Consider the following 25467-nt stretch of genomic DNA (forward strand, 5'->3'; position numbering starts at 1 on the left):
CTCCTCTACAGTTGGAGTGATTATAATTGACTTGGCAAAAGGTCAAAGTGAACAGACAAATGCAATTATAAATAAGATATGGTTTTTAAAATGTTTTAAATGATTCAATACCAAAAAATATATAGTAATTTTTAAAAAAGCAAAATATAAAAGCCTGTTGCTGGACCTTGTGTGTCAGGTGACATTGTCGTCATCTGGATGCCTGTTGCTGGAGCTTGTGTGTCAGGTGACATTGTCGTCATCTGGATGCCTGTTGCTGGGGCTTGTGTGTCAGGTGACATTGTCGTCATCTGGATGCCTGTTGCTGGAGCTTGTGTGTCAGGTGACATTGTCGTCATCTGGATGCCTGTTGCTGGAGCTTGTGTGTCAGGTGACATTGTCGTCATCTGGATGACTTATGCAGGACCTTGTGTGTCAGGTGACATTGTCGTCATCTGGATGCCTGTTGCTGGAGCTTGTGTGTCAGGTGACATTGTCGTCATCTGGATGCCTGTTGCTGGAGCTTGTGTGTCAGGTGACATTGTCGTCATCTGGATGCCTGTTGCTGGAGCTTGTGTGTCAGGTGACATTGTCGTCATCTGGATGACTTATGCAGGAGCTTGTGTGTCAGGTGACATTGTCGTCATCTGGATGACTTATGCAGGAGCTTGTGTGTCAGGTGACATTGTCGTCATCTGGATGCCTGTTGCAGGACCTTGTGTGTCAGGTTACATTGTCGTCATCTGGATGCCTGTTGCTGGGGTTTTCCTAGACTTACAGAAGTGGTAGTGGTACAGAAGGGTACATCCAATAATTCATTTGTAGGGGTGAGTGAGTGAGTATTTTTTTATGCTGCTTTTAGAAATATTCCAGCAATATCATGGCAGGGGACACCAGAAATGGGCTTCACACATTGTACCTATGTGGGGAATTGAACCTGGATCTTCGGCGTGATAAGCGAATACTTTAACAACTAGCCTACCCCACCTACCCTCCTTTTAAGGGTCCTTGTTGGCAATTTGGGTGTCCTGTAAAGTAAAGAAATGGTGTAGTGTACTGTATGTTTAGATAATTACTTCAGAGCCTGGAATGAGTCAGTGATCATGTGGACAGAGGTCATGATTGAGGGATGAAATGACAGACACCCACAACTGTTCTTGATGCGCTGTGGGTACAATGAGTGTTATTGTGGTCCCTCAGGACACAGCATATTCTTTTTCTGCGTCCAGTCATTGTGCACACCAGATGCTGTTGCACAAGGCAAAGTGTACACCAGGCAGGCATGCCGGACTTCCCACTTATCAACAACTGAAAACACTTCTCACAAGGACTGATACAGCAACAGTGGGTATAATGATTAAATAATTAACATGATTGTAGGAGTTAGGTCATGATCAGCAAAAGGATTTTCAGTGAGCAAATAAATACACGTCCTGGTGAACACAGAAATACGCCCGTCTTCTACCACAATCGCCACCAAGGCCATCACAGGAACATCCCACCCAGATAACAGGTCTGTTTATCAAGTTGTCGTGAGCAGGAAACTGTCAGCTTGACATGAGTTGGAAGGACTCCCTGATGTTCAATATTGGCCGGGTTGAAGTCAACAAACAAATGGTTGATAGCATGAACATCAACAATGAAGTGGCACTTGAATACATTATAGTCACAATTTTCTCAAATTCACAGAAATGATTGAAAAAACAGTGTTGTAAGAGCCAACTATATGCTATCAGCCGCTGGGTATTGGTAGAGAATGTCCAGGTTTTTATATCAAGATTGGTGGAGATATAACACCCTGGATTAATGAGGATGTCATTGCAGCAACAACGTGTCCTCACGTCACTCAACAATAGAAACATCATCCGTTTCTATGAAAGCTGTCAAAGTTGTTTATCATGTCCTCAATCTAAACACTCACATTGTGTTCAGGATGTTTGTAATTATTATGATAACACATTGTGCACAAGGACATTGACTTCCTTGGTCAACGCGGAATATGCCTGGCAACAATCTGCAGTGGTTGTTGGAGGCCACAACCCTGTTTGTTCCTTGTGTGTTCGATGTCGACTGATCAGGAAGACATACACGCTGCACTGATATCTCCATCTCCTCCACTACAACGCCACGGTCACTGTCTCAAAACAATTCAGTCAGTGACAATCTCCATCTCCTCCACTACAACACCACGGTCACTGTCTCAAAACAATTCAGTCAGTGACAATCTCCATCTCCTCCACTACAACGCCACGGTCACTGTCTCAAAACAATTCAGTCAGTGACAATCTCCATCTCCTCCACTACAACACCACGGTCACTGTCTCAAAACAATTCAGTCAGTGACAATCTCCATCTCCTCTACTACAACGCCACAGTCACTGTCTCAAAACAATTCAGTCAGTGACAATCTCCATCTCCTCCACTACAACGCCACGGTCACTGTCTCAAAACAATTCAGTCAGTGACAATCTCCATCTCCTCCACTACAACGCCACGGTCACTGTCTCAAAATAATTCAGTCAGTGACAATCTCCATCTCCTCCACTACAACACCACGGTCACTGTCTCAAAACAATTCAGTCAGTGACAATCTCCATCTCCTCTACTACAACGCCACAGTCACTGTCTCAAAACAATTCAGTCAGTGACAATCTCCATCTCCTCCACTACAACGCCACGGTCACTGTCTCAAAACAATTCAGTCAGTGACAATCTCCATCTCCTCCACTACAACGCCACGGTCACTGTCTCAAAACAATTCAGTCAGTGACAATCTCTATCTCCTCCACTACAACGCCACGGTCACTGTCTCAAAACAATTCAGTCAGTGACAATCTCCATCTCCTCCACTACAACGCCACGGTCACTGTCTCAAAACAATTCAGTCAGTGACAATCTCCATCTCCTCCACTACAACACCACGGTCACTGTCTCAAAACAATTCAGTCAGTGACAAAATATAGTGATTGCATGACTTGGGGAAAGAGTGATCAAGTTGAAGTATGACAAAGCATTGCATTCTCTACTCCATATTGTTGTGGGTGAGTGAGTGAGTGAGTGAGTGAGTGAGTGAGTGAATGAGTGTCTGACACAGCATTGCATACTCTCCTCCATATTGTTGTGGTGGAGTGAGTGTCTGACAAAGCATTGCATACTCTCCTCTATATTGTTGTGGTGGAGTGAATGAGTGAGTGAGTGAGTGTCTGACAAAGCAATGCATACTCTCCTCCATATTGTTGGGGTTGTGTGAGTGAGTGAGTGTCTGACACAGCTGTGCATACTCTCCTCCATATTGTTGTGGTTGTGTGAGTGAGTGAGTGTCTGACACAGCTGTGCATACTCTCCTCCATATTGTTGTGGTTGTGTGAGTGCGTGAGTGTCTGACACAGATTTGCATACTCTCCTCCATATTGTTGTGGTTGAGTGAGTGTCTGACACAGATTTGCATACTCTCCTCCATATTGTTGTGGTTGAGTGAGTGTCTGACACAGATTTGCATACTCTCCTCCATATTGTTGTGGAGTGAGTGAGTGAGTGAGTGTCTGACACAGATATGCATACTCTTCCCATATTGTTGTGGTGGAGTGAGTGTCTGACACAGCTGTGCATACTCTCCTCCATATTGTTGGGGTTGTGTGAGTGAGTGAGTGTCTGACACAGCTGTGCATACTCTCCTCCATATTGTGGTGGAGTGAGTGAGTGAGTGTCTGACACAGATATGCATACTCTCCTCCATATTATTGTGGTGGAGTGAGTGAGTGAGTGAGTGAGTGAGTGTCTGACACAGATATGCATACTCTCCTCCATATTGTTGTGGTGGAGTGAGTGAGTGAGTGAGTGAGTGTCTGACACAGATATGCATACTCTCCTCCATATTGTTGTGGTGGAGTGAGTGAGTGAGTGAGTGTCTGACACAGATATGCATACTCTCCTCCATATTGTTGTGGTGGAGTGAGTGAATGTCTGACACAGCTTTGCATGTACAACTTAAATCTGAAGAGTGATCAATTCATGCATGACTGCACACAACGCACAGTGAGTCCTGATTGCAGGTGGCTCCCCACAACGCACAGTGAGTCCTGATTGCAGGAAACTGACAACAGTTTGTGTTGTAAAGACATCTACAGACCACGTGTCAGCCCCAATATTGTTGACTGGGGACCCAGGAACTATTGACAGAGACAATTATTCTTACAGAATAATACTATGACAAATATCTGCTGTGAATTCACTCTTCACACAATTCTTCTCTTAACAGCCTTCTTCAGCTGAACTCAGTTAGCTCTGATTGTGAATACGTGTGTAATAACTAACCACAGTCCCACCTGGGATAACAAGCAGGTGAATGTGTGATATAGGAAGTATTACCCAGTTGAGCACACACTCCATGCATGTTCATCGTATACATTATTATTGACCTTCGTATAAAACAAACAACTAAAAACTTTCCTAATTTGTTGAAAAAAACTGATGGCAAATATTGACTTAACCATTACAACAACAATAAACAATTGAAACTTTTCACCACTAAAAAATAAAAACATGTTTGAAATATGGAAATACTTCTAAACAGACAGTCTGAGTGAGGACTGGTTTTGGTCTTGTCGCTGTGTATGACTGATCTACATCCCGACCCTCCCTCTCGTCATATCCTGGCAGTCAGAGCTGGCGAGTTGAACTTCCTTGTTTCTTGTCTGTGTGTTGTCGCAAGGACCTACTATCACCGAGCAGCATGGAGGCCAACACACTGTACATTCTCCTGGCAGTCACGTCTCTGGGGCACGGTAAGTCTCACACTTGTCCCACCCTAGGGTCTGGGGTAAGTCTCACACTTGTCCCACCCTAGGGTCTGGGGTAAGTCTCACACTTGTCCCACCCTAGGGTCTGGGGTAAGTCTCACACTTGTCCCACCCTAGGGTCTGGGGTAAGTCTCACACTTGTCCCACCTGTGTCTGGGGTAAGTCTCACACTTGTCCCACCTGTGTCTGGGGTATGACACATGAGTTCCATTTGGGTATGAAGTATGACACACATGAGTTAGTGAGTGAGTGAGTGAGTGAGTGTGTATGATTTTATGCTGCTTTTAGCAATATTCCAGCAATACCCCAATGGGGGACACCAGAAATGGGGTTCACACATTGTACCCATGTCTGGCCTTCGGCGTGGAGAGTGAACGCTTAAACCACTAGGCTACCTGACTGCCCGTCTGGGGTATGACGAGTTGACACGAGTTCCATCTGGGGTCTGGGGCATGCCTCTGTTCACCAAGCAGTGAATGGGTACCCGGTAGGATGAGATGGTAATGTGACGAATGTGATTTGTATGCACACTGTCCACTTGACTGAGCTGATGATGACGTAGCCCCGTGAGCACACAGCACGGACATACAGATGCATTAATTATCATCAAATAAATTACATGTCCTGCTGATGCATCCCAGGTCTTTTAAAGGAACCCATTCATGATACATGTGTAGTGAGGTGAGGTGAAGTGAAGTGGGGTTAAACATCGCGTCCGAGATTATTGCAAATATATAGTGACATGCATGTATGTGTGTGGCTGCTTGTACTAGTCCGGGTTGATGCCGATTTATAGTGCTAGCCCACTGAGATACCATGCCACAGTTTAACATGAATATCCCACTCAGACACAGTATACTGACTCCAAGCAGATCAGTCCTTGTTTTTAGCCCTTTAATTCCAGAGCCCCAGACAGGGTAACAACAAGTACCATCTTTTAACGTCTTATGGTATGACGCAGCCGGGGATCAAACCCCAGACCTTCTGCTGTCAGGGCGGACGCTCTACAACTAGACCACACAGTCGGTCAATACATGTGTAGTATCATTCCTCCCGTAAGGCAAACTGTAAACTATAGGAACAGCAGCAGCACCGACCAGTCACAGTGGCCCTGGTGCGTGTGGCGTGTTGACACTTCCTGCTGGTGTTTGTATAAAACTACAGGGGATGTTTCTACTCGTTGTGGGACACCGTGTTGATCGATTTCATTGACTAAGCGATTGGGATTCCTGGGGAGAATTATTAAGGTCTGAAGATAGCAGACCACAGGTACAATAAACACCTGTCAATCCATGTCCACAGGTACAATAAACACCTGTCAATCTATGTCCACTGGTACATAAACACCTATCAATCCATGTCCACAGGTACAATAAACACCTATCAATCCATGTCCACATGTGCAATAAACACCTATCAATCCATGTCCACAGGTGCAATAAACACTTGTCAATCCATGTCCACAGGTGCAATAAACACCTGTCAATCCATGTCCACAAGTGCAATAAACACCTGTCAATCCATGTCCACAGGTACAATAAACACCTGTCAATCCATGTCCACAGGTACAATAAACACCTGTCAATCCATGTCCACAGGTACAATAAACACCTGTCAATCCATGTCCACAGGTGCAATAAACACCTGTCAATCCATGTCCACAGGTGCAATAAACACCTGTCAATCCATGTCCACAGGTACAATAAACACCTGTCAATCCATGTCCACAGGTACAATAAACACCTGTCAATCCATGTCCACAGGTGCAATAAACACCTGTCAATCCATGTCCACAGGTACAATAAACACCTGTCAATCCATGTCCACAGGTGCAATAAACACCTGTCAATCCATGTCCACAGGTACAATAAACATGTGGTTGGCTTTGTCAGCAAGAATTATTACATGCAGTAGTGTACCTCCAAGTGCAAGACAACAGGCAAGAAAAATAGGTTGATGTTTGCATGTCAATTGAATTCTTTATTGTTTTACGTTTTGTGTTTAAAATAACGACACAAGTAAAGACGCTGATGATACTCTATTGCGGACAGTACCAAGTTTGATGAGTCCCATTATCATGTAAAGATTTATAATAATACATAGCAGTTGCTGTAGAAGTTAATCGGTTATCTGCAAATATAACTACAAATATTGGACATTATGATTTATTTAGAGTAAGTGAGTGAGTGAATATGGTTTTACGCCGCTTTAAGCAATATTCCAGCAATATCACGGCGAGGGACACAAGAAATGGGCTTCACACAATGTGCCAACGTCGGGAATCGAACCCGGGTCTTCGGCGTGATGAGTGAACGCTTTAACCACTAGGCTACCCGACCGCCCCGATTTATTTATATTAACAGCACAGATAGTAGATAAATACCAAAGACATTATTTAAATGCAGGATTAGTGGAACAAAACAGTACTTTTTAGACTAAAACTTAAATTCTTTACGAAATCTAACATCAATTAATATTTTGTTGAAATGACCCCTACGAAAGACCTATGACTCCTTGTAGTATATATTATAGCTATGGAGTTGTCAGAGGCTAGGACAAGACCTGATCATAGGTGTAGGTCTGGCAAAAGAAATTAACAAATACTTCATTTGTCTAGTAATACAAAATGTTCCTAGCTTGCCACTAAATCTCAATTTGGACCTGAACCAGCAACTAATTGTATTTTTCTTCCCTTTCCAGCCTCTGGTCTGATTCGGATGTGTACCGACCAGGAGACAAGCAGCTCCCAGACCCCCGTGATATTATACATGGGTGAGGGGGTTAACTCTACTGCTCCTGTTTGCTCCTGTCAACTTCAATCACAAATGGACTTCTATGTCACATTAAAGAGGTTCAAACCTACAAATGACAACCCGAGGCCTGGAAGTGTCCTTATCAATGTGGAATTCCACATGACAATAAACAATACGTCTGTCAACATGTCGTATGGTCTAGATCTGCCTACAATGCAAAATGATTTGACCGGATCTGACTGTTTGATACATTCGGGAAACTCCTCACAATCCATCATACCAGAGTCCTGCTGGAATTACACAACAGAAAGAACTATCACCTTGGAGGCGTTCCAAAACTTGACGCAGAACGGCCATCTGTATCTCAGCGTTTTTGGTGCAGGTAACATCCCACTATTACTCCTGAAAAGTCCTACTATTTTTACTGTTACATCACTCTATTACTACTGTAACATCCCACTATTATCACTGTAACATCCCACTATTATTACTGTAACATCCCAATATTACTACTGTAACATCCCGCTATTATTACTGTAACATCCCACTATTATTACTGTTACAGCCCACTATTATTACTGTAACATCACACTTTCATTACTGTAACATCCCACTATTACTACTGTTACATCCCACTATTATTACTGTAACATACCACTATTATTATTGTTACATCCCACTATTATTACTGTAACATACCACTATTATTACTGTAACATCCCACTATTATTACTATAACATCCCACTATTATTACTGTAACCTCCCACTATTATTACTGTAACATACCACTATTATTATTGTAACATCCCACTATTATTACTGTAACATCACACTATTATTACTGTTACATCACACTATTATTACTGTAACATCCCACTATTATTACTGTAACATCACACTATTACTACTGTTACATCACACTATTATTACTGTAATATCACACTATTACTACTGTAACATCCCACTATTACTACTGTAACATCCCACTATTATTACTGTTACATCAAACTATTATTACTGTAACATCCCACTATTATTACTGTTACATCACACTATTATTACTGTTACATCAAACTATTATTACTGTTACATCAAACTATTATTACTGTTACATCAAACTATTACTACTGTAACATCCCACTATTATTACTGTTACATCACACTATTACTACTGTTACATCACACTATTACTACTGTAACATCCCACTATTATTACTGTTACATCACACTATTATTACTGTTACATCAAACTATTATTACTGTAACATCCCACTATTATTACTGTAACATCACACTATTACTACTGTTACATCACACTATTATTACTGTAATATCACACTATTACTACTGTAACATCCCACTATTACTACTGTAACATCCCACTATTATTACTGTTACATCAAACTATTATTACTGTAACATCCCACTATTATTACTGTAACATCACACTATTACTACTGTTACATCACACTATTATTACTGTAATATCACACTATTACTACTGTAACATCCCACTATTACTACTGTAACATCCCACTATTATTACTGTTACATCAAACTATTATTACTGTAACATCCCACTATTATTACTGTTACATCACACTATTATTACTGTTACATCAAACTATTATTACTGTTACATCAAACTATTATTACTGTTACATCAAACTATTACTACTGTAACATCCCACTATTATAACTGTTACATCAAACTATTATTACTGTTACATCAAACTATTACTACTGTAACATCCCACTATTATTACTGTTACATCAAACTATTATTACTGTTACATCAAACTATTACTACTGTAACATCCCACTATTATAACTGTTACATCACACTATTATTACTGTTACATCAAACTATTACTACTGTAACATCCCACTATTATTACTGTTACATCACACTATTACTACTGTAACATCCCACTATTATTACTGTTACATCACACTATTACTACTGTAACATCCCACTATTATAACTGTTACATCACACTATTATTACTGTTACATCAAACTATTACTACTGTAACATCCCACTATTATTACTGTAACATCCCACTATTATTACTGTTACATCCCACTATTATTATTGTAACATCCCACTATTATTACTGTAACATCACACTATTATTACTGTTACATCCCACTATTATTATTGTAACATCCCACTATTATTACTGTAACATCACACTATTATTACTGTAACATCCCACTATTATTACTGTTACATCCCACTATTATTATTGTAACATCCCACTATTATTACTGTAACATCCCACTATTACTACTGTTACATCACACTATTATTACTGTTACATCCCACTATTATTACTGTAACATCCCGCTATTATTACTGTAACATCCCACTATTATTACTGTTACATCCCACTATTATTATTGTAACATCCCACTATTATTACTGTAACATCACACTATTATTACTGTTACATCACACTATTATTACTGTAACATCCCACTATTATTACTGTAACCTCACACTATTACTACTGTTACATCACACTATTATTACTGTAATATCACACTATTACTACTGTAACATCCCACTATTACTACTGTAACATCCCACTATTATTACTGTTACATCAAACTATTATTACTGTAACATCCCACTATTATTACTGTTACATCACACTATTATTACTGTTACATCAAACTATTATTACTGTTACATCAAACTATTATTACTGTTACATCAAACTATTACTACTGTAACATCCCACTATTATTACTGTTACATCCCACTATTATTACTGTAACATCCCACTATTATTACTGTAACATCACACTATTATTACTGTTACATCCCACTATTATTATTGTAACATCCCACTATTATTACTGTAACATCACACTATTATTACTGTTACATCACACTATTATTACTGTAACATCACACTATTATTACTGTAACATCACACTATTACTACTGTTACATCACACTATTATTACTGTAATATCACACTATTACTACTGTAACATCCCACTATTACTACTGTAACATCCCACTATTATTACTGTTACATCAAACTATTATTACTGTAACATCACACTATTATTACTGTTACATCACACTATTATTACTGTTACATTAAACTATTATTACTGTTACATCAAACTATTATTACTGTTACATCAAACTATTACTACTGTAACATCCCACTATTACTACTGTAACATCCCACTATTATTACTGTAACATCCCACTATTATTACTGTAACATCCCACTATTATTACTGTTACATCACACTATTACTACTGTAACATCCCACTATTATTACTGTTACATCACACTTTTATTACTGTAACATCCCACTATTATAACTGTAACATCCCACTATTATTACTGTAACATCCCACTATTATTACTGTTACATCCCACTATTATTACTGTAACATCCCACTATTATTACTGTTACATCCCACTATTATTACTGTTACATCCCACTATTACTACTGTAACATCCCACTATTATTACTGTTACATCACACTATTATTACTGTTACATCACACTATTATTACTGTTACATCAAACTATTATTACTGTTACATCAAACTATTATTACTGTAACATCCCACTATTACTACTGTAACATCCCACTATTATTACTGTAACATCAAACTATTATTACTGTAACATCCCACTATTATTACTGTTACATCCCACTATTATTACTGTAACATCCCACTATTATTACTGTTACATCACACTATTACTACTGTAACATCCCACTTTTATTACTGTTACATCCCACTATTATTACTGTTACATCCCACTATTAGTACTGTAACATCCCACTATTACTACTGTAACATCCCACTATTATTACTGTAACATCCCACTATTATTACTGTAACATCCCACTATTATTACTGTTACATCCCACTATTATTACTATTACATCCCACTATTATTACTGTAACATCCCACTATTATTACTGTAACATCCCACTAATATTACTGTAACATTCCACTATTATTACTGTAAGATTCCACTATTATTACTGTAACATCACACTATTACTACTGTAACATCACACTATTATTACTGTAACATCAACGCAAATACATATTTTCTTGCCCTACAGCGATTCTGGGAGTGAGTGAGTGAGTGAGTGAGTGAGTATGGTTTTACACCGCTTTAAGCAATATTCCAGCAATAGCATGGCAGGGGACAGTTGAAATGGGCATCTGTTATACTGATGTTCCATCTATTTATACCATGGCTCCATCTGTTTCTACCATAGCTCCATCTGGTTATATTGAGGTTCCATCTGTTTATACTGTGGTTCCATCTATTTATACCACGGCTTCATCTGTTTCTACGATGGCTCCATCTGTTTATACCATGGCTCCATCTGTTTATACCATGGCTCCATCTGTTTATACTGAGGTTCCATCTATTTATACCATGGCTTTATCTGTTTCTACCATGGCTCCATCTGTTTATACTGAGGTTCCATCTGTTTATACCATGACTCCATCAGTTTATACCATGGCTCCATCTGTTTATACTGAGGTTCCATCTGTTTATACCATGACTCCATCTGTTTATACTGAGGTTCCATCTGTTTATACCATATGGCTCCATATGTTTATACTTAGGCTCCATATGTTTATACTTAGGCTCCATATGTTTATATTGAGGCTCCATCTGTTTATACCATGGGTCATATGCATCTGTTTAAACCGGTGGCTCCACTGATAATAAGGCACCATATGCTCCTACAAAGGTGGCTCCAATCGCAACACTCTATTTGAATATACGAGGGGTGTTCATTAAAGATTTCCCCTAAACCACTTAGGGTTATCATATTTGGTTGAAATTTCACATGTGTAATGATACATGTATCTATGGGTTATGTCTGAATTTGCAGCACCGAACTATTAATCTTACTACTTTTACAGGTGTTATGATCGAGTAGGGTGTGACAATGGAGCCAGTAGAATACCGAGCAGTGATTAGGTTTTTATATTTGAAAGGTCGCACAACAAAAGAAACTTTAGATGAAATGAAAGCAACTTATGGGGAAGATGCCCCATCATATGACGTTGTTAAACACTGGCATCGCCAGTTCAAGTGTGGTCTGACATCTGTGGAAACAGCTGCCATTCCTGGTCGCCCCCATTCAGCCATTGATGAGGACACTATCCATCAAGTGGAGACCGCCATTTTGGCAGACCGACGTATAACTGTTCGCCAGTTAGCACAAGATGTCAAGATCAGTGTAGGGTCTGTGGAAAAAATCAACCATGACAATTTGAACATGCATAAGGTGTCTGCACGATGGATTCCCAGGTTGCTCACACCTTTCCAAAAGCAGGAACGAGTCAATTGCTCAAAGGATCTTTTGGACATGTGCCAAAAAAAACAGGCAAACTTTTTTGACAGACTTATCACACAGGATGAAACATGGGTCCATCACTATGATCCTGAGACTAAAGTTCAGTTGATGCAATGGAAGCATGTGGAGCCACCACCCCCAAAGAAGGCACGTGTCCAACCCTCTGCAGGCAAGGTCATGCTCACGGTGTTTTGGGACCAGCACAGAGTAGTGATGATGGATTTCTTGGCAAAGGGTACCACAATTACAGGAGCTTATTATGCTTCACTGCTGCGGAAATTGCGGGATGCTATCAAGCTTAAGAGGCGTGGCATGCTGACCAAGGGTGTCCGTCTCCTGCAAGACAATGCTCCAGTACACAACTCTCATGTTGCCCAGACAGAAGCGCGGCCCTGTGGCTATTAAATCCTTCCACATCCTCCTTACTCTCCTGACCTTGCACCATCTGACTTCCACCTCTTTCCAACCATGAAGTCATGTTTGAAGGGAAAACGTTTCACAGATGATGAAACACTGATTTCTGAAGTCAAGTCCTGGTTTGAGATGCAAAATGAGGGCTTTTACAAGCGAGGTCTCCATAGTTGCATAAATCGATGGGAGAAGTGTGTAACTCTTGGTGGTTCCTATGTGGAGAAAGACTAATACCTATGCCAAGTTTCATTCCACTAGGTCCATCAGAAGTGGGTCAAGGGAAATCTTTAATGAACACCCCTTGTATTAACTAGCTGTAAAGTGGTTACTTGACGAGACCTTAGTTTTCTGAGTTTGAGTGAGTGAGTGAGTGAGTGAGTGAGCGAGTGAGTGAGTGAGTGAGTGAGTGAGTGAGTGAGTGAGTGAGTGAGTGAGTGAGTGAGTGAGTGAGTGAGTGAGTGAGTGAGTGAGCTGAGATACTGTAAATCTGGAAATTAATGCGTCTCCAAATTAATACGACTGCTGAACCCTAGCAAAAATGCTGAGAAGAGCACTTCCATAAAAACAATTAACAGTTCTTTCCTAAAAACAACACACAGTTTATACGTTTATTCTGTTGACAGGCATTAAGGAAGTTCAAAGGCAATAAGTGGCACAGGTGGCCCATTCTTCTAAGGCGCCGCGACTCGCTGTGCAGAGTTGCGTCCCTTGGGCACGCCAGAAAACTATGATTGTGGGTTCGAATCCCGGTTCGCCCCGATAACGTTTCTAGGTTTGTCAGCACCATACCCGTGCTCGTGGGTTTCACCGAAGTGGTAAACGTCTGAGACCTGCATCACTTTGGGCTTTCCTCCCACATTAAGCTGACACACTGTTAAAAGCGGCGTTAAACCCAACTCACTTACTCACTCAAACAACAACAGTTCACTGATTAGTATGCGGATAAGGTGTCAACAAACTTGATGGCAGATGACAACATAAAGGCTGTATATCTGGGGAGTGTAATGAAGCCTATCGGTGCGCGTTGGGTCGTGTCCGCCTTTGACAAAGTGTTGCGTGGGTGGTGCCTGTCTGGACTGCTGGACGGCCTTATTAGTTTGACAGTAGTGGGTACAACTCTTGACCCTAGCAGTGATAACTCACAGGATGCCTATTATGTAATTCCTATTCTTTGAATGACATTGTTATATACTTGTTACAACTGCTGCTCAATAAACCGTGTTTGTGTATATATTCAAGTTGGTTTTTCCGCTATCCAAAGTATGCAATGAGGCCATCTTATTGTTGATAGTCATTTTTGAGACATAAATGCGAAGTTTCAATAATGCGAAGACCACTCGGATTTTTCGCATTTAATTCACGTTCTCGTTAATTTTAAGATTTACTGTAGTTGTTGGCTAAGATAGTTGTTGAGCTAAGACTGTTGTTGAGCTAAGACTGTTGTTGTGCTAAGATAGTTGTTGTGCTAAGATGGTTGTTGTGCTAAGATAGTTGTTGTGCTAAGATAGTTGTTGTGCTAAGATAGTTGTTGGCTAAGATAGTTGTTGAGCTAAGACTGTTGTTGAGCTAAGACTGTTGTTGTGCTAAGATAGTTGTTGTGCTAAGATGGTTGTTGTGCTAAGATAGTTGTTGTGCTAAGATAGTTGTTGTGCTAAGATAGTTGTTTGCTAAGATAGATGTTGTGCTAAGATAGTTGTTGTGCTAAGATTGTTGTTGTGCTAAGATAGTTGTTGTGCTAAGATAGTTGCTGTGCTAAGATAGTTGTTGTGCTAAGATAGTTGTTGATTAAGGTAGATGTGCTAAGATAGTTGTTGATTAAGGTAGATGTGCTAAGATAGTTGTCCTGCTAGGATTTTGGACATGGGTCAGGATGGTTGAAGGCTAAAGTCAAGAATGTAAATCAATGAGGTCCATGTAGCCACATCATCACTCTACTTATATCTGTACATGTGTTTCAGGTAATATTAATTTCACCTGTAAGTCAAAGTCTGAGGAAGAATCTTTCCGGGGCAACGACATTCTGAACTTACAGACAACCACCACCAGTCACCTGTACAACGCCAGCCCCAGCACCAGCCCCAACCCCAGCCCCAGCCCCGGCGCCAGCCCCACATCCATGGCCCATGGAGAAAATGGTAAGTATGTAACATAAATTAGAAGACCACTTCAACATGACAGTAACACTGCTAAGATTGAGTGAGTGAGTGAGTGAGTAGGGTTTTACGCAGCTTTTAGCAATATTCCAGCATTATTACGGCGGGGGACACCAGAAATAGACTTTACACATTGTACCGATGTCGGGAATCGAACCCGGGTCTTCGGCGTGATGAGCAAATGCTTTAACAACTAGGCTATCTGACCGCCCCTGCTCAGATTGAACAGTTCTAGAACTGGCTAAAGTTTTCAACCAAAACATTATTTGTTACATCTTTATGACTGAGGCAAGTTTCAGTGGACCAGTTATATATGTTTTAAAAACAGACAAGAACAGATGCATCAAGGCAAGGGTGAACCACAACTGTATCTGGGACCTGTTCCACAAAGCAAACATAGCGCTACCATTGTCGTAAGGCTATGTTAAAGTATAGGAGTTACGATCACCTTAGTGCTACGACAGTTGTAAGTCTATATTCAAGTATAGGAGTTACGATCGCCTTAGCGCTACGGCTGTTGTAAGTCTATGTTAAAGTATAGGAGTTACGATCACCTTAGCGCTACGACTGTCTGAAGTCTATGTTAAAGTATAGGAGTTACGATCACCTTAGCGCTACAACTGTCTTAAGTCTATGTTAAAGTATAGGAGTTACGATCACCTTAGTGCTGCGATCACTTTGTGGAACGTACCCCAGGGCTGTTGTTGAGACTAAGGAGCCATTGTGGACAACTGATACACTATTTCATACTTTGTCAATTTGGCAAGGTGGGCATTGATAATATGAGATGCACATTCAAGTAGGATAGAGACACTATACAAAGCCTATCTTTCAGCTACAAAGGCTCATTAATGTGTTTTATATTTGCAGGGACCATGATTGCTGGGATCATAATGTTGTGTCTTGCTTTCGTTGTGTTGGGAGCAGCTGTCATAACATTCGGGCTGATTTACAGGTAACTGTCATCATCATTATCATCATAAAGAAATATAATTAAATAAACCTATATAGATGCATGGTCAATGCATTTCACAAGGTGACAAGAGTCATCAGAATGACAATTCCCCCGCCCCTGAGAACAAATCATCTGACTGTTACATTGAGAGAATTTTGATCTAATCTGTCTGTGTACAAGAGTAGTTATTGAGCAGTCAAAACAAGAATGGAATTTGGATTCGGAAATTTGTATTTCTATGTCAGACACACCCATTGAGTCAAAGTCAAACTTGTTGCCAGACAACAACAGATAAAAAATATTTTAAAGAAAATTCCTAAATAGCAAAAGGCACCACTTCAGCCCCTGATTAATACATGTACCAAGTTTTGATGAAAAACATTGAATAGTTTAACTAGCTCTGCTCAGAAAACGACACCTACCTCCTTTCAGCTAAGTCTAACTTGTTTCCATGGACACAGGGAAAAATTTAATTTGGAAAAATTCCTATATAGCAAAAGGCAGCACTTCAGCCCTTGGTTAATACATGTACCAGGTTTGGATGCAGCACTTCAGCCTTTGGTTAATACATGTACCAGGTTTGGATGCAGCACTTCAGCCTTTGGTTAATACATGTACCAGGTTTGGATGAAAAACATTGAATAGTTTAACTAGCTCTGCTCAGAAAACGACACCTACCTCCTTTCAGCTAAGTCTAACTTGTTTCCATGGACACAGGGAAAAATTTAATTTGGAAAAATTCCTATATAGCAAAAGGCAGCACTTCAGCCCTTGGTTAATACATGTACCAGGTTTGGATGCAGCACTTCAGCCTTTGGTTAATACATGTACCAGGTTTGGATGCAGCACTTCAGCCTTTGGTTAATACATGTACCAGGTTTGGATGCAGCACTTCAGCCCTTGGTTAATACATGTACCAGGTTTGGATGCAGCACTTCAGCCCTTGGTTAATACATGTACCAGGTTTGGATGTACCAGGTTTGGATGCACCACTTCAGCCCTTGGTTGATACATGTACCAGGTTTGGATGTATCAGGTTTGGATGCAGCACTTCAGCCCTTGGTTAATACATGTACCAGGTTTGGATGCACCACTTCAGCCCTTGGTTGATACATGTACCAGGTTTGGATGTACCAGGTTTGGATGCACCACTTCAGCCCTTGGTTAATACATGTACCAGGTTTGGATGCAGCACTTCAGCCCTTGGTTAATACATGTACCAGGTTTGGATGCAGCACTTCAGCCTTTGGTTAATACATGTACCAGGTTTTGATGCACCACTTCAGCCCTTGGTTGATACATGTACCAGGTTTGGATGTACCAGGTTTGGATGCAGCACTTCAGCCCTTGGTTAATACATGTACCAGGTTTGGATGCAGCACTTCAGCCCTTGGTTAATACATGTACCAGGTTTGGATGCAGCACTTCAGCCCTTGGTTGATACATGTACCAGGTTTGGATGCAGCACTTCAGCCCTTGGTTCATACATGTACCACGTTTGGATGTAGCACTTCAGCCCTTGGTTAATACATGTACCAGGTTTGGATGCAGCACTTCAGCCCTTGGTTAATACATGTACCAGGTTTGGATGCACCACTTCAGCCCTTGGTTGATACATGTACCAGGTTTAGATGCACCACTTCAGCCCTTGGTTGATACATGTACCAGGTTTGGATGTACCAGGTTTGGATGCACCACTTCAGCCCTTGGTTGATACATGTACCAGGTTTGGATGTACCACTTCAGCCCTTGGTTGATACATGTACCAGGTTTGGATGTACCAGGTTTGGTTGTACCAGGTTTGGATGTACCAGGTTTGGATGTACCAGGTTTGGATGTATAGTCTTTCAAGGATTTTAAGTTGTGCTCCAGAAATGAAATCCACATTTTGAGAGTTAGTCAAAATTGTTTCCATGGAAATGGAGAAAAATAGAAATGCAAAAAATTCACAAATAGCAAAAGGCACTACTTCAGGATCTGTTTGATATATCTGCCAAGTTTTATTGAAGGATATTGAAAGGTTTTCGAGTTATGCCCTGGAAACTAAATGATTACGGACAGGCAGACAGACTATGCATTGACTATATCCGCCCCCGCCCCAAATTAATGCCCAAATGTCAAAAGTCAACTTGAAAACTGATTATTTTTAAAAACTGAAGTTGCACATGAAACAGAAATAATGCAAAACACAACAAACTAAGGTGCTGAGAAGCTGAGAATTTGAATATAGCAACCATTAAATTTAAATGTTAAACACTCACACAATCTGTCAACTTACAATGGCTTAGTAACACAAAGTTCTCCTGATCCATACTCATATAACATGCTTCCTTGGCCTTCATTTATAGAACAAACAAACAAACAAACAATTTGAGAGAATATTCATTCAAATTTGTCTCATTTGAATTTCGATTTTTCTAAAAAGCACAAAACAAATACTGTGTCTAGGTGTAGCTAGCATGAGATTAATATTTAGTTTTAAAATCACGATCGATCAGTCATAATTGTCAGTTAATAATTTCAGTTGATTTAAATATTAACTGCATTAACCCACAGGAATACGTAGCTGAACATACGCAAAGTATGTTTTATTGATCCCTGTATCCTTTGGCCTCGATGGATACACGGGGCAATAACAATAAAAAGATTCACAATCTACAGATATTGAAAATGAATGATCAGTAGCTTGACTATTTGGCAATGTGTTTAATCTGACCAATCTTCAGGGATGACGCAGTCTTGAGGCGATTTAGTTAAAACATGCTGAAGGGATATACAGTGTGTTTGTCCTGATGCAACATCATTGCCCGTAATTTCATTAAAATATTGTGTTTTTTCTGTCTGTGGTAGTCGGTTAACAGTCTGACTACTTTGCCTCATAAATTTCCCAGAAGTGATTGCGCTATCAATTTCCAACAAATGTATGCCAATATTTGGGAGTGCTATTACTTCGATTTATGAAAGAAAATCCGCTGGACGTGGTCGTTGTTGACCTTTCTGACCTAAATGTGAAATAATCTCATTGAATGACTTATACTGTTGTGTGCAAGTTATATTGCCGATCTGGGACACTAGCTAACTGCTATCCAATCACCAGAGAAAACCATTCCCTCATTCAATCAGGTCATGACTGACTGAAGCACACATATAATATTCTGCATTGTCCACACCACAGTCACTGAATGTATGGCGCCAGTTTCTGTGATATGTTTCATGTAATATAGAATCCTAATGCAACCTCCTTCTCCTCCTCCTCCTCCTGCTGCCTGAGGAATCTAGTCACTGCAATTTGTAAGAAACCTGTGATTGGTCCTGATTATGTTTCTAAGTTTGTCAGCCCCATACCCGTGGTCGTGGGTTTCACCAGGGTGATATTAGCCTCAAGTGATGTCATCCTTATTAGAGCTTCTTCTGTTCTCAAGATAATTTAATCTCCAGACTGCCGAAGTAATTCTATAGAATAACCCAAGGACTTTCTACAGACTGTCCCTCATCCAATGAACATTCTATTGAAAGTTATTCTGTCCCAGAGATTTATTTTGCATTTGATCACAATCTATATAACATATATTACAATGCTAACTTAAGGACATGGGCCGAATGGCGTCATATCAAATGACTAACATCCTCCAGAGAGATCGAACGTGTAACTTTTGTGTCTGTAGCCTTGAGTGAATCACTTGGCTACAGAGGCACTTATAATGCACAATTCTTTTTAAAAATATTTTTTGCAAGTACATGTACGCCAACAAGATATAGTTTACATGTTATTAATTTGTTTTATTACTCGCCCGTAAAGAGATAATTCATTTAATAGGTGAGGTGAGGTGAAATGGGTTTTAATGTCGCGTCAAGATTATTGCACTTATATAGCGACGTGCATGCACGAGTGAGTGTGTGTGTGTGGCTGCTTATACTAGTCTGGACTGATGCCGATTTATAGTACTAGTTCACTGGGATACTATGCCGCAGTTGAACTTGAATACCCCACTCAGACGCACCAGTCAGGGTAACAACAAGTACCATTTTTTAACGTCTTTTGGTATGGTGCGGCCGGGGATCGAAACCCCTGCCTTCTCTTGGTGGACGCTCTACCACTAGACCACGGTGCCCGTCCACTCATTTAATAACTATACAGTTTTTTTAAACAGTGTTTTATAACATCCCAAGTGAACACGACTATTTTTTACATCACCTGGTCGTCAGTATCACTGTGCCACTGTGCTCGGCAACGTCTCCTCATGACTACGTTTCACAAAAACACCAGAGATACATAGACGCATGCATCTCAAAACTGTATTATTCACCTATTTTACTTGAATATGTCAAGTCTGTGAGTTATTGCAGTTGCCTATCACAGGACTCGAGAACAACAACGTTTGGAATAGAGATAGTATACTGAATATCACTTCGTAGTGCAAGTGTCATGGAATTACTAAGGTTCGAGCATCACTAATAAACAACGCATTCGAAAGATCATCACTACAGTCATCGCTGCTCCTACTTGTGACCTTGAACTTTGTGTTGTAAATGAAAGAAGCACCCCTTGGACCAAGTAGACAGTTGGAAAAATGTTGTCTAACGTCAACCGATGCAATCTTTTGCCATGAATTGTTCGGGCTCCGAAATTGAACAGATGGTGTAGCTAAACCAATTTTATAACAGATAAACTATTTGCTGACTCGTTAAAACACACAAGCAACATGACATGACTCCATAAATAGATCGTCTCGCGGCAATGGCACCTCTCTCATATATATAAACTATATGAATAGAGTATCTATGTTGATATGTTTTGAAACGTAACCTAATGTTTTTGGTTAACATGTTCAAGCAAAACCTCAGTGTTATGTTTTATCCTTTACATAAATGCCAGGGTGCTGTTGTACAAAGCGATCTTAGCACTTACCTACCTTAACACAGACTTACTACAGTCACAGTGCTATTTGTTTTATTTCTTTGTTGTTTAACGCCGCACTAAGCAATATTTCAGCTGTATGACGGCGGTCTGTAAATAATCAAGTCTGGACCAGAAAATCTAGTGATTGACAGCATGAGCATCGATCCACCCAATTGGGATACAATGACATGCATCGACCAAGTCAAGGTTGTTTTGTACAACCTTGACCTGCAAGACTTTGGGCTTTTCTCTCACATATAACTGAAATAATGTTCATTATATTTATTGTGATTGCAGGAAGAAACAGTTATCGAAGAAAAGACGCCAGCGAGACCGATTGAAAGCCTCTACTCATATGGACTGGACCCCGGAAACTGTAACCTATGAAGACATGGATGAAGATCTGTGTACAAAAGAAAAATCCCAAACCACCACAGAAAATGTCCTGAAACTAGAGACTGAAACCTATGCACTGGCTAGAGACCCTGGCCTTGACCCCTGCACCATGGTCAGCGTTCAGGACAAAAGCCAGTATGATGTTGCCCATGTAAGTGTGAGCAAAGTTGCAGCACCATCGGGTGATGTTGACGAAAAGGATGATACATATGACGTGGCTGCCTGTTGCACAAACAGACAACAGAGTCACTTGCTGTCTGATGGCCGGTACAGCACCGCCGCCACAGCCGATTCCCACGCTGATGTTTCTGTGAATCATCCAGGCCATGGTGATGAACAAAGTCTAACTGCTGCTGTGACAAGTTCCACATCACCAAGAGGAGGAGTCCGCAGTGTAGAGCAGATAGCTTTTGATGAAGAACTAAAGACACCATTGGATGAGACCACAAGTCACTCTTTGAGCCTGGTGAGGCAGAATTCTGTGGAAGTAATCTCCCTTGAATCTTGCGATACTGGGCCTGAAGATGGCGTGGATAGCCACGATGCTGATATGCATGTGACTGAATTCAGTGAGGAGGAGTTTGAAAATGTGCCATCACCAAAATATGGTCAAACGAGTGACGATGAAGAGATCTATGTGAACCAGATGGTAAGAAAGGGCAGCTACAGCAGTGATAATGAAGGGAAAACCTTGGAAGAGTCCACAAATCTATCCCCAACAAGGGCAGACAACAAGTCGACAGGTTTACCCCCTTTAAAAACAAGGGCAGACAACCAAGGGACGAGGTTACCCTCTTCAAAAACAACGGCTGACAATCAGAGGCTGAGTTTACCCCCTTCAAAAACAAGGCCAGACAACCAGAGGAAAAGTGTATCCCCTTCAAGGACAAGGCCAGACAACCAGAAGAAAAGTGTATCCCCTTCAAGGACAAGGCCAGACAACCAGAAGAAAAGTGCATCCCCTTCAAGGACAAGGCCAGACAATCAGTTGGGTTCATCGCCTGTGATCAGTAACGTGCCTTTCAGGCCAGTGCTCCACAGTGTGCCTTCAGCAGCATCTACAGTTGATGACGAGGAGATTTACCAAAATGTTACCTCGGAAAGGACAAATTCCACAGCATCATTGCTAACCATCAGTTCAGGTTCTGACAAACCTTATGAAAACCTCATCGGAGGACGACCTTATGAACCAGACCCAGAAACCCCAGCATGCTGCCCCCCCCACAATGAGTCCAACTCCAGTGCGGTTGTTGTCGTGATTCTGCCTGGGCAGGATTCAAACCCAGCCGAAGAGGAGGAGCCCGAACCAATGTCCAAAACAAGTCCACAAAAAGTTGGTCACAAACATTCTTTTTCTGTTGATGAAGCTTCTAAAATCCCAAGACCACTCAAAAGAAAGAACCGAACTAGAAGTGATGACACAGATTTGCTGATCCATCCCAGCTCGAGTTCCGAGGAAGATGTCTTGGTGATGGTCAACAACAACTTGTATGAAGACATTAACAAGGGTCAGTTGGCAACATCCAACAAAAAACCTGCTGCTCAAAAGGTCATTGCCAAAACAATACCGGATGACTTACAGGGCAGGGTCAAAGCCCAGACGACCTTGAAGCAGCAACCTGGACCTGTTGCAACAAGTTCCTCCAATCAGCATCTCGATGATGACAGCGATGAAGGGCTTGTTATGATGGAGAACGACACGTATGAATCCCTGAAGGGGTGTGTGTCGATCTTCCCCTCCTCTGTCGCATCACAGATCAGGAAGAAGGTCGAACACGATAATCCAAAAAGTCCCTTGGATAAAAATGAGTTCTTTTCTAACAAAAGGCTATAAACAACATTGTAGTTTGTCTTCACTGTTACTGTGACACCTCCTGCACTGGTGGGCATAGGATCAAGACTGGGTGCCAGTCCTTCCGTCATACACGTTGCACAGTGTAATCTGGTGTGCCTGCAAGGCGGGTGTGGAAACTCCAGGCTCAAGACAACACAGTACTTTAAACTGACAAATTGATGTTTGCATATATTTCGCTCATCCCTTGGTCTGCAACAGCTCGAAGCACTTCTAAAATGGTGGCGCAACTACCACTTGGTTGCCTTGCCCTTATGAAGAACCCTCAAGACAAAACAGTACTTTAAACTGACAAAATGATGCATATTAGATGACACTTGCAGAATATGTTGCAATTCATCTCATTTCAGTCTTTGGCCAAAACGTATGAAAACTGAGCTCATTCAGTTGGTAGTACCTGTTAAGACTCCTTTACTTGATGTGTGCAATTAGTTGAAAATATATTTAAGCATTGACACTGTGCCTGTACACTTCCAACGTGAAGTGTTCATTTTGTTCAGACTTGGTCAGTTTACAATCAGATCAGACCACTGTGATGCAGACTGTTGTCGTGCTACAGAACCCACTCACTCACTCACTCATCCCAGCAGACATTGTAGCTACTGATTTATTAGAATAAGTGAGAAAAACATTTATCTCTGTATATATTTTCAAACAGTCTCATTGAAATCGGATCTTTTACTTGGATAAGCAATACCTATCTGTGTGTAGATCTGAGAAAGCCGCATTTCGGATAAGGTTTCAAAGATAATATTGGTTTCTGAGACACAGAAATCAGCTTGTCTGAACGCTTCGCTCACTAGAATTGAGAATTCAGAAGCCTGTAAGCTGATTGGTTGATTAGAAAGTGCACCAGACGTTATAATGTACGTGTCCTCCGATCTTTAAGCAAACATTGGCACGTTGCAAGCCACGTATTGCTTAGAGTTAGCAAATTAATTGCTGATCCCGGGGTCTGCAACAGCTCGAAGCACTTGCGCACTCTTCCAAAATCACGGCGCAACTACCTCTTGGTTGCCTTGCCCTAATGAAGAATGTAATAGAAGAGGTTTGATGACGAACTGAAAAAATTTATGACTACTTTGAAGATGGGGAGCAGACTAAGGATGATGGGGTGCTAGCTGCCTTTTCCTCTTTTACCAGTTGATCCAGTCAAGACATCAGTCAGCAATTAGTACAATTGCAAGTGGCTGAAACCGCTGTACATCGCTTCCAAGCGATTGGCGCTTTGCAACACACCCCGGGTGTCATATAACAGTAAAAGATGTGAGTTTCCTCAAAACATCCAGCATCAAGACTAACCTGCCCACACAGCCATGGTGTTCATTGCTGATGTTAGACAGGTACACACTTTGTACCATGGTGTTTCAGAACATACTTCAGACAAGAACCTTGGTTATAGCAGGTGATTCCATCTAAGGCCCAAATATTTCTGGCAAGCAGTCCAATGATGATGTCTTCACAGGTGGCACTGTTAGAAGGAGGTGGTTTTGGTACTGCAGAGAGCGCCCATTCTTGTAAGGTGTAATCAGTTCTGTCAAGTAGGCTGGAGCTAGATGGTTGACACATTTGTAGGCAAAGAGAAGAAGTTTGTAGTCAAGTCGTGCAGGTATCGGCAACCAGTGTAGGTTCTCTAGAATCGGGGTTATATGTTCAAATTTGTGGGTTCTTGTGACGATTCTTGCAGCAGCATTCTGCAGTAGTTGAAGTCGGTGTATTTGTTGTTGACTGATGTTTCTGTTGTTTTACCTTCATATTCTATGTGCAATCATTTGTAAATATTACCCTCAAGAGACTTGCCTTCATGTTTTAGTATTCTTTGGAAGTTTGTTTCCATTGTTCTACTCATGTTTTCAGTATTTTCTAAATAAATATGTGAAAAATATATAAATAATT

General features: G+C 40.8%; 2 protein-coding genes across 4 annotated transcripts in view; one reads left to right on the top strand and one right to left on the bottom strand.

Moving 5' to 3' along the window:
* The window catches only part of LOC124112359 (activating signal cointegrator 1 complex subunit 3-like), a 265355-nt gene that overhangs the window by 25767 nt on the left and 214121 nt on the right, over nucleotides 1-25467 (bottom strand). The window lies entirely within an intron of this gene.
* Nucleotides 672-25454, top strand: LOC124112360. 2 transcript variants are annotated; one of them, XM_048383407.1, is made up of 5 exons: nucleotides 672-814; nucleotides 7479-7913; nucleotides 15274-15450; nucleotides 16339-16423; nucleotides 21621-25454. In XM_048383407.1, the coding sequence occupies exons 2-5, from the start codon at nucleotides 7496-7498 to the stop codon at nucleotides 23551-23553; spliced, it is 2613 nt and encodes an 870-aa protein (XP_048239364.1). In that variant the 5' UTR covers nucleotides 672-814; nucleotides 7479-7495; the 3' UTR covers nucleotides 23554-25454. The 2 variants fall into 2 exon arrangements, with proteins under 2 accessions (XP_048239364.1, XP_046328387.2); XM_046472431.2 differs by lacking the exon at nucleotides 672-814 and adding an exon at nucleotides 2556-4763.

The sequence above is a fragment of the Haliotis rufescens genome, unplaced genomic scaffold (assembly GCF_023055435.1).
Source record: "Haliotis rufescens isolate VD_foot unplaced genomic scaffold, xgHalRufe1.0.p SCAF_48, whole genome shotgun sequence".
Classification (NCBI taxonomy): Eukaryota; Metazoa; Mollusca; class Gastropoda; order Lepetellida; family Haliotidae; genus Haliotis; species Haliotis rufescens.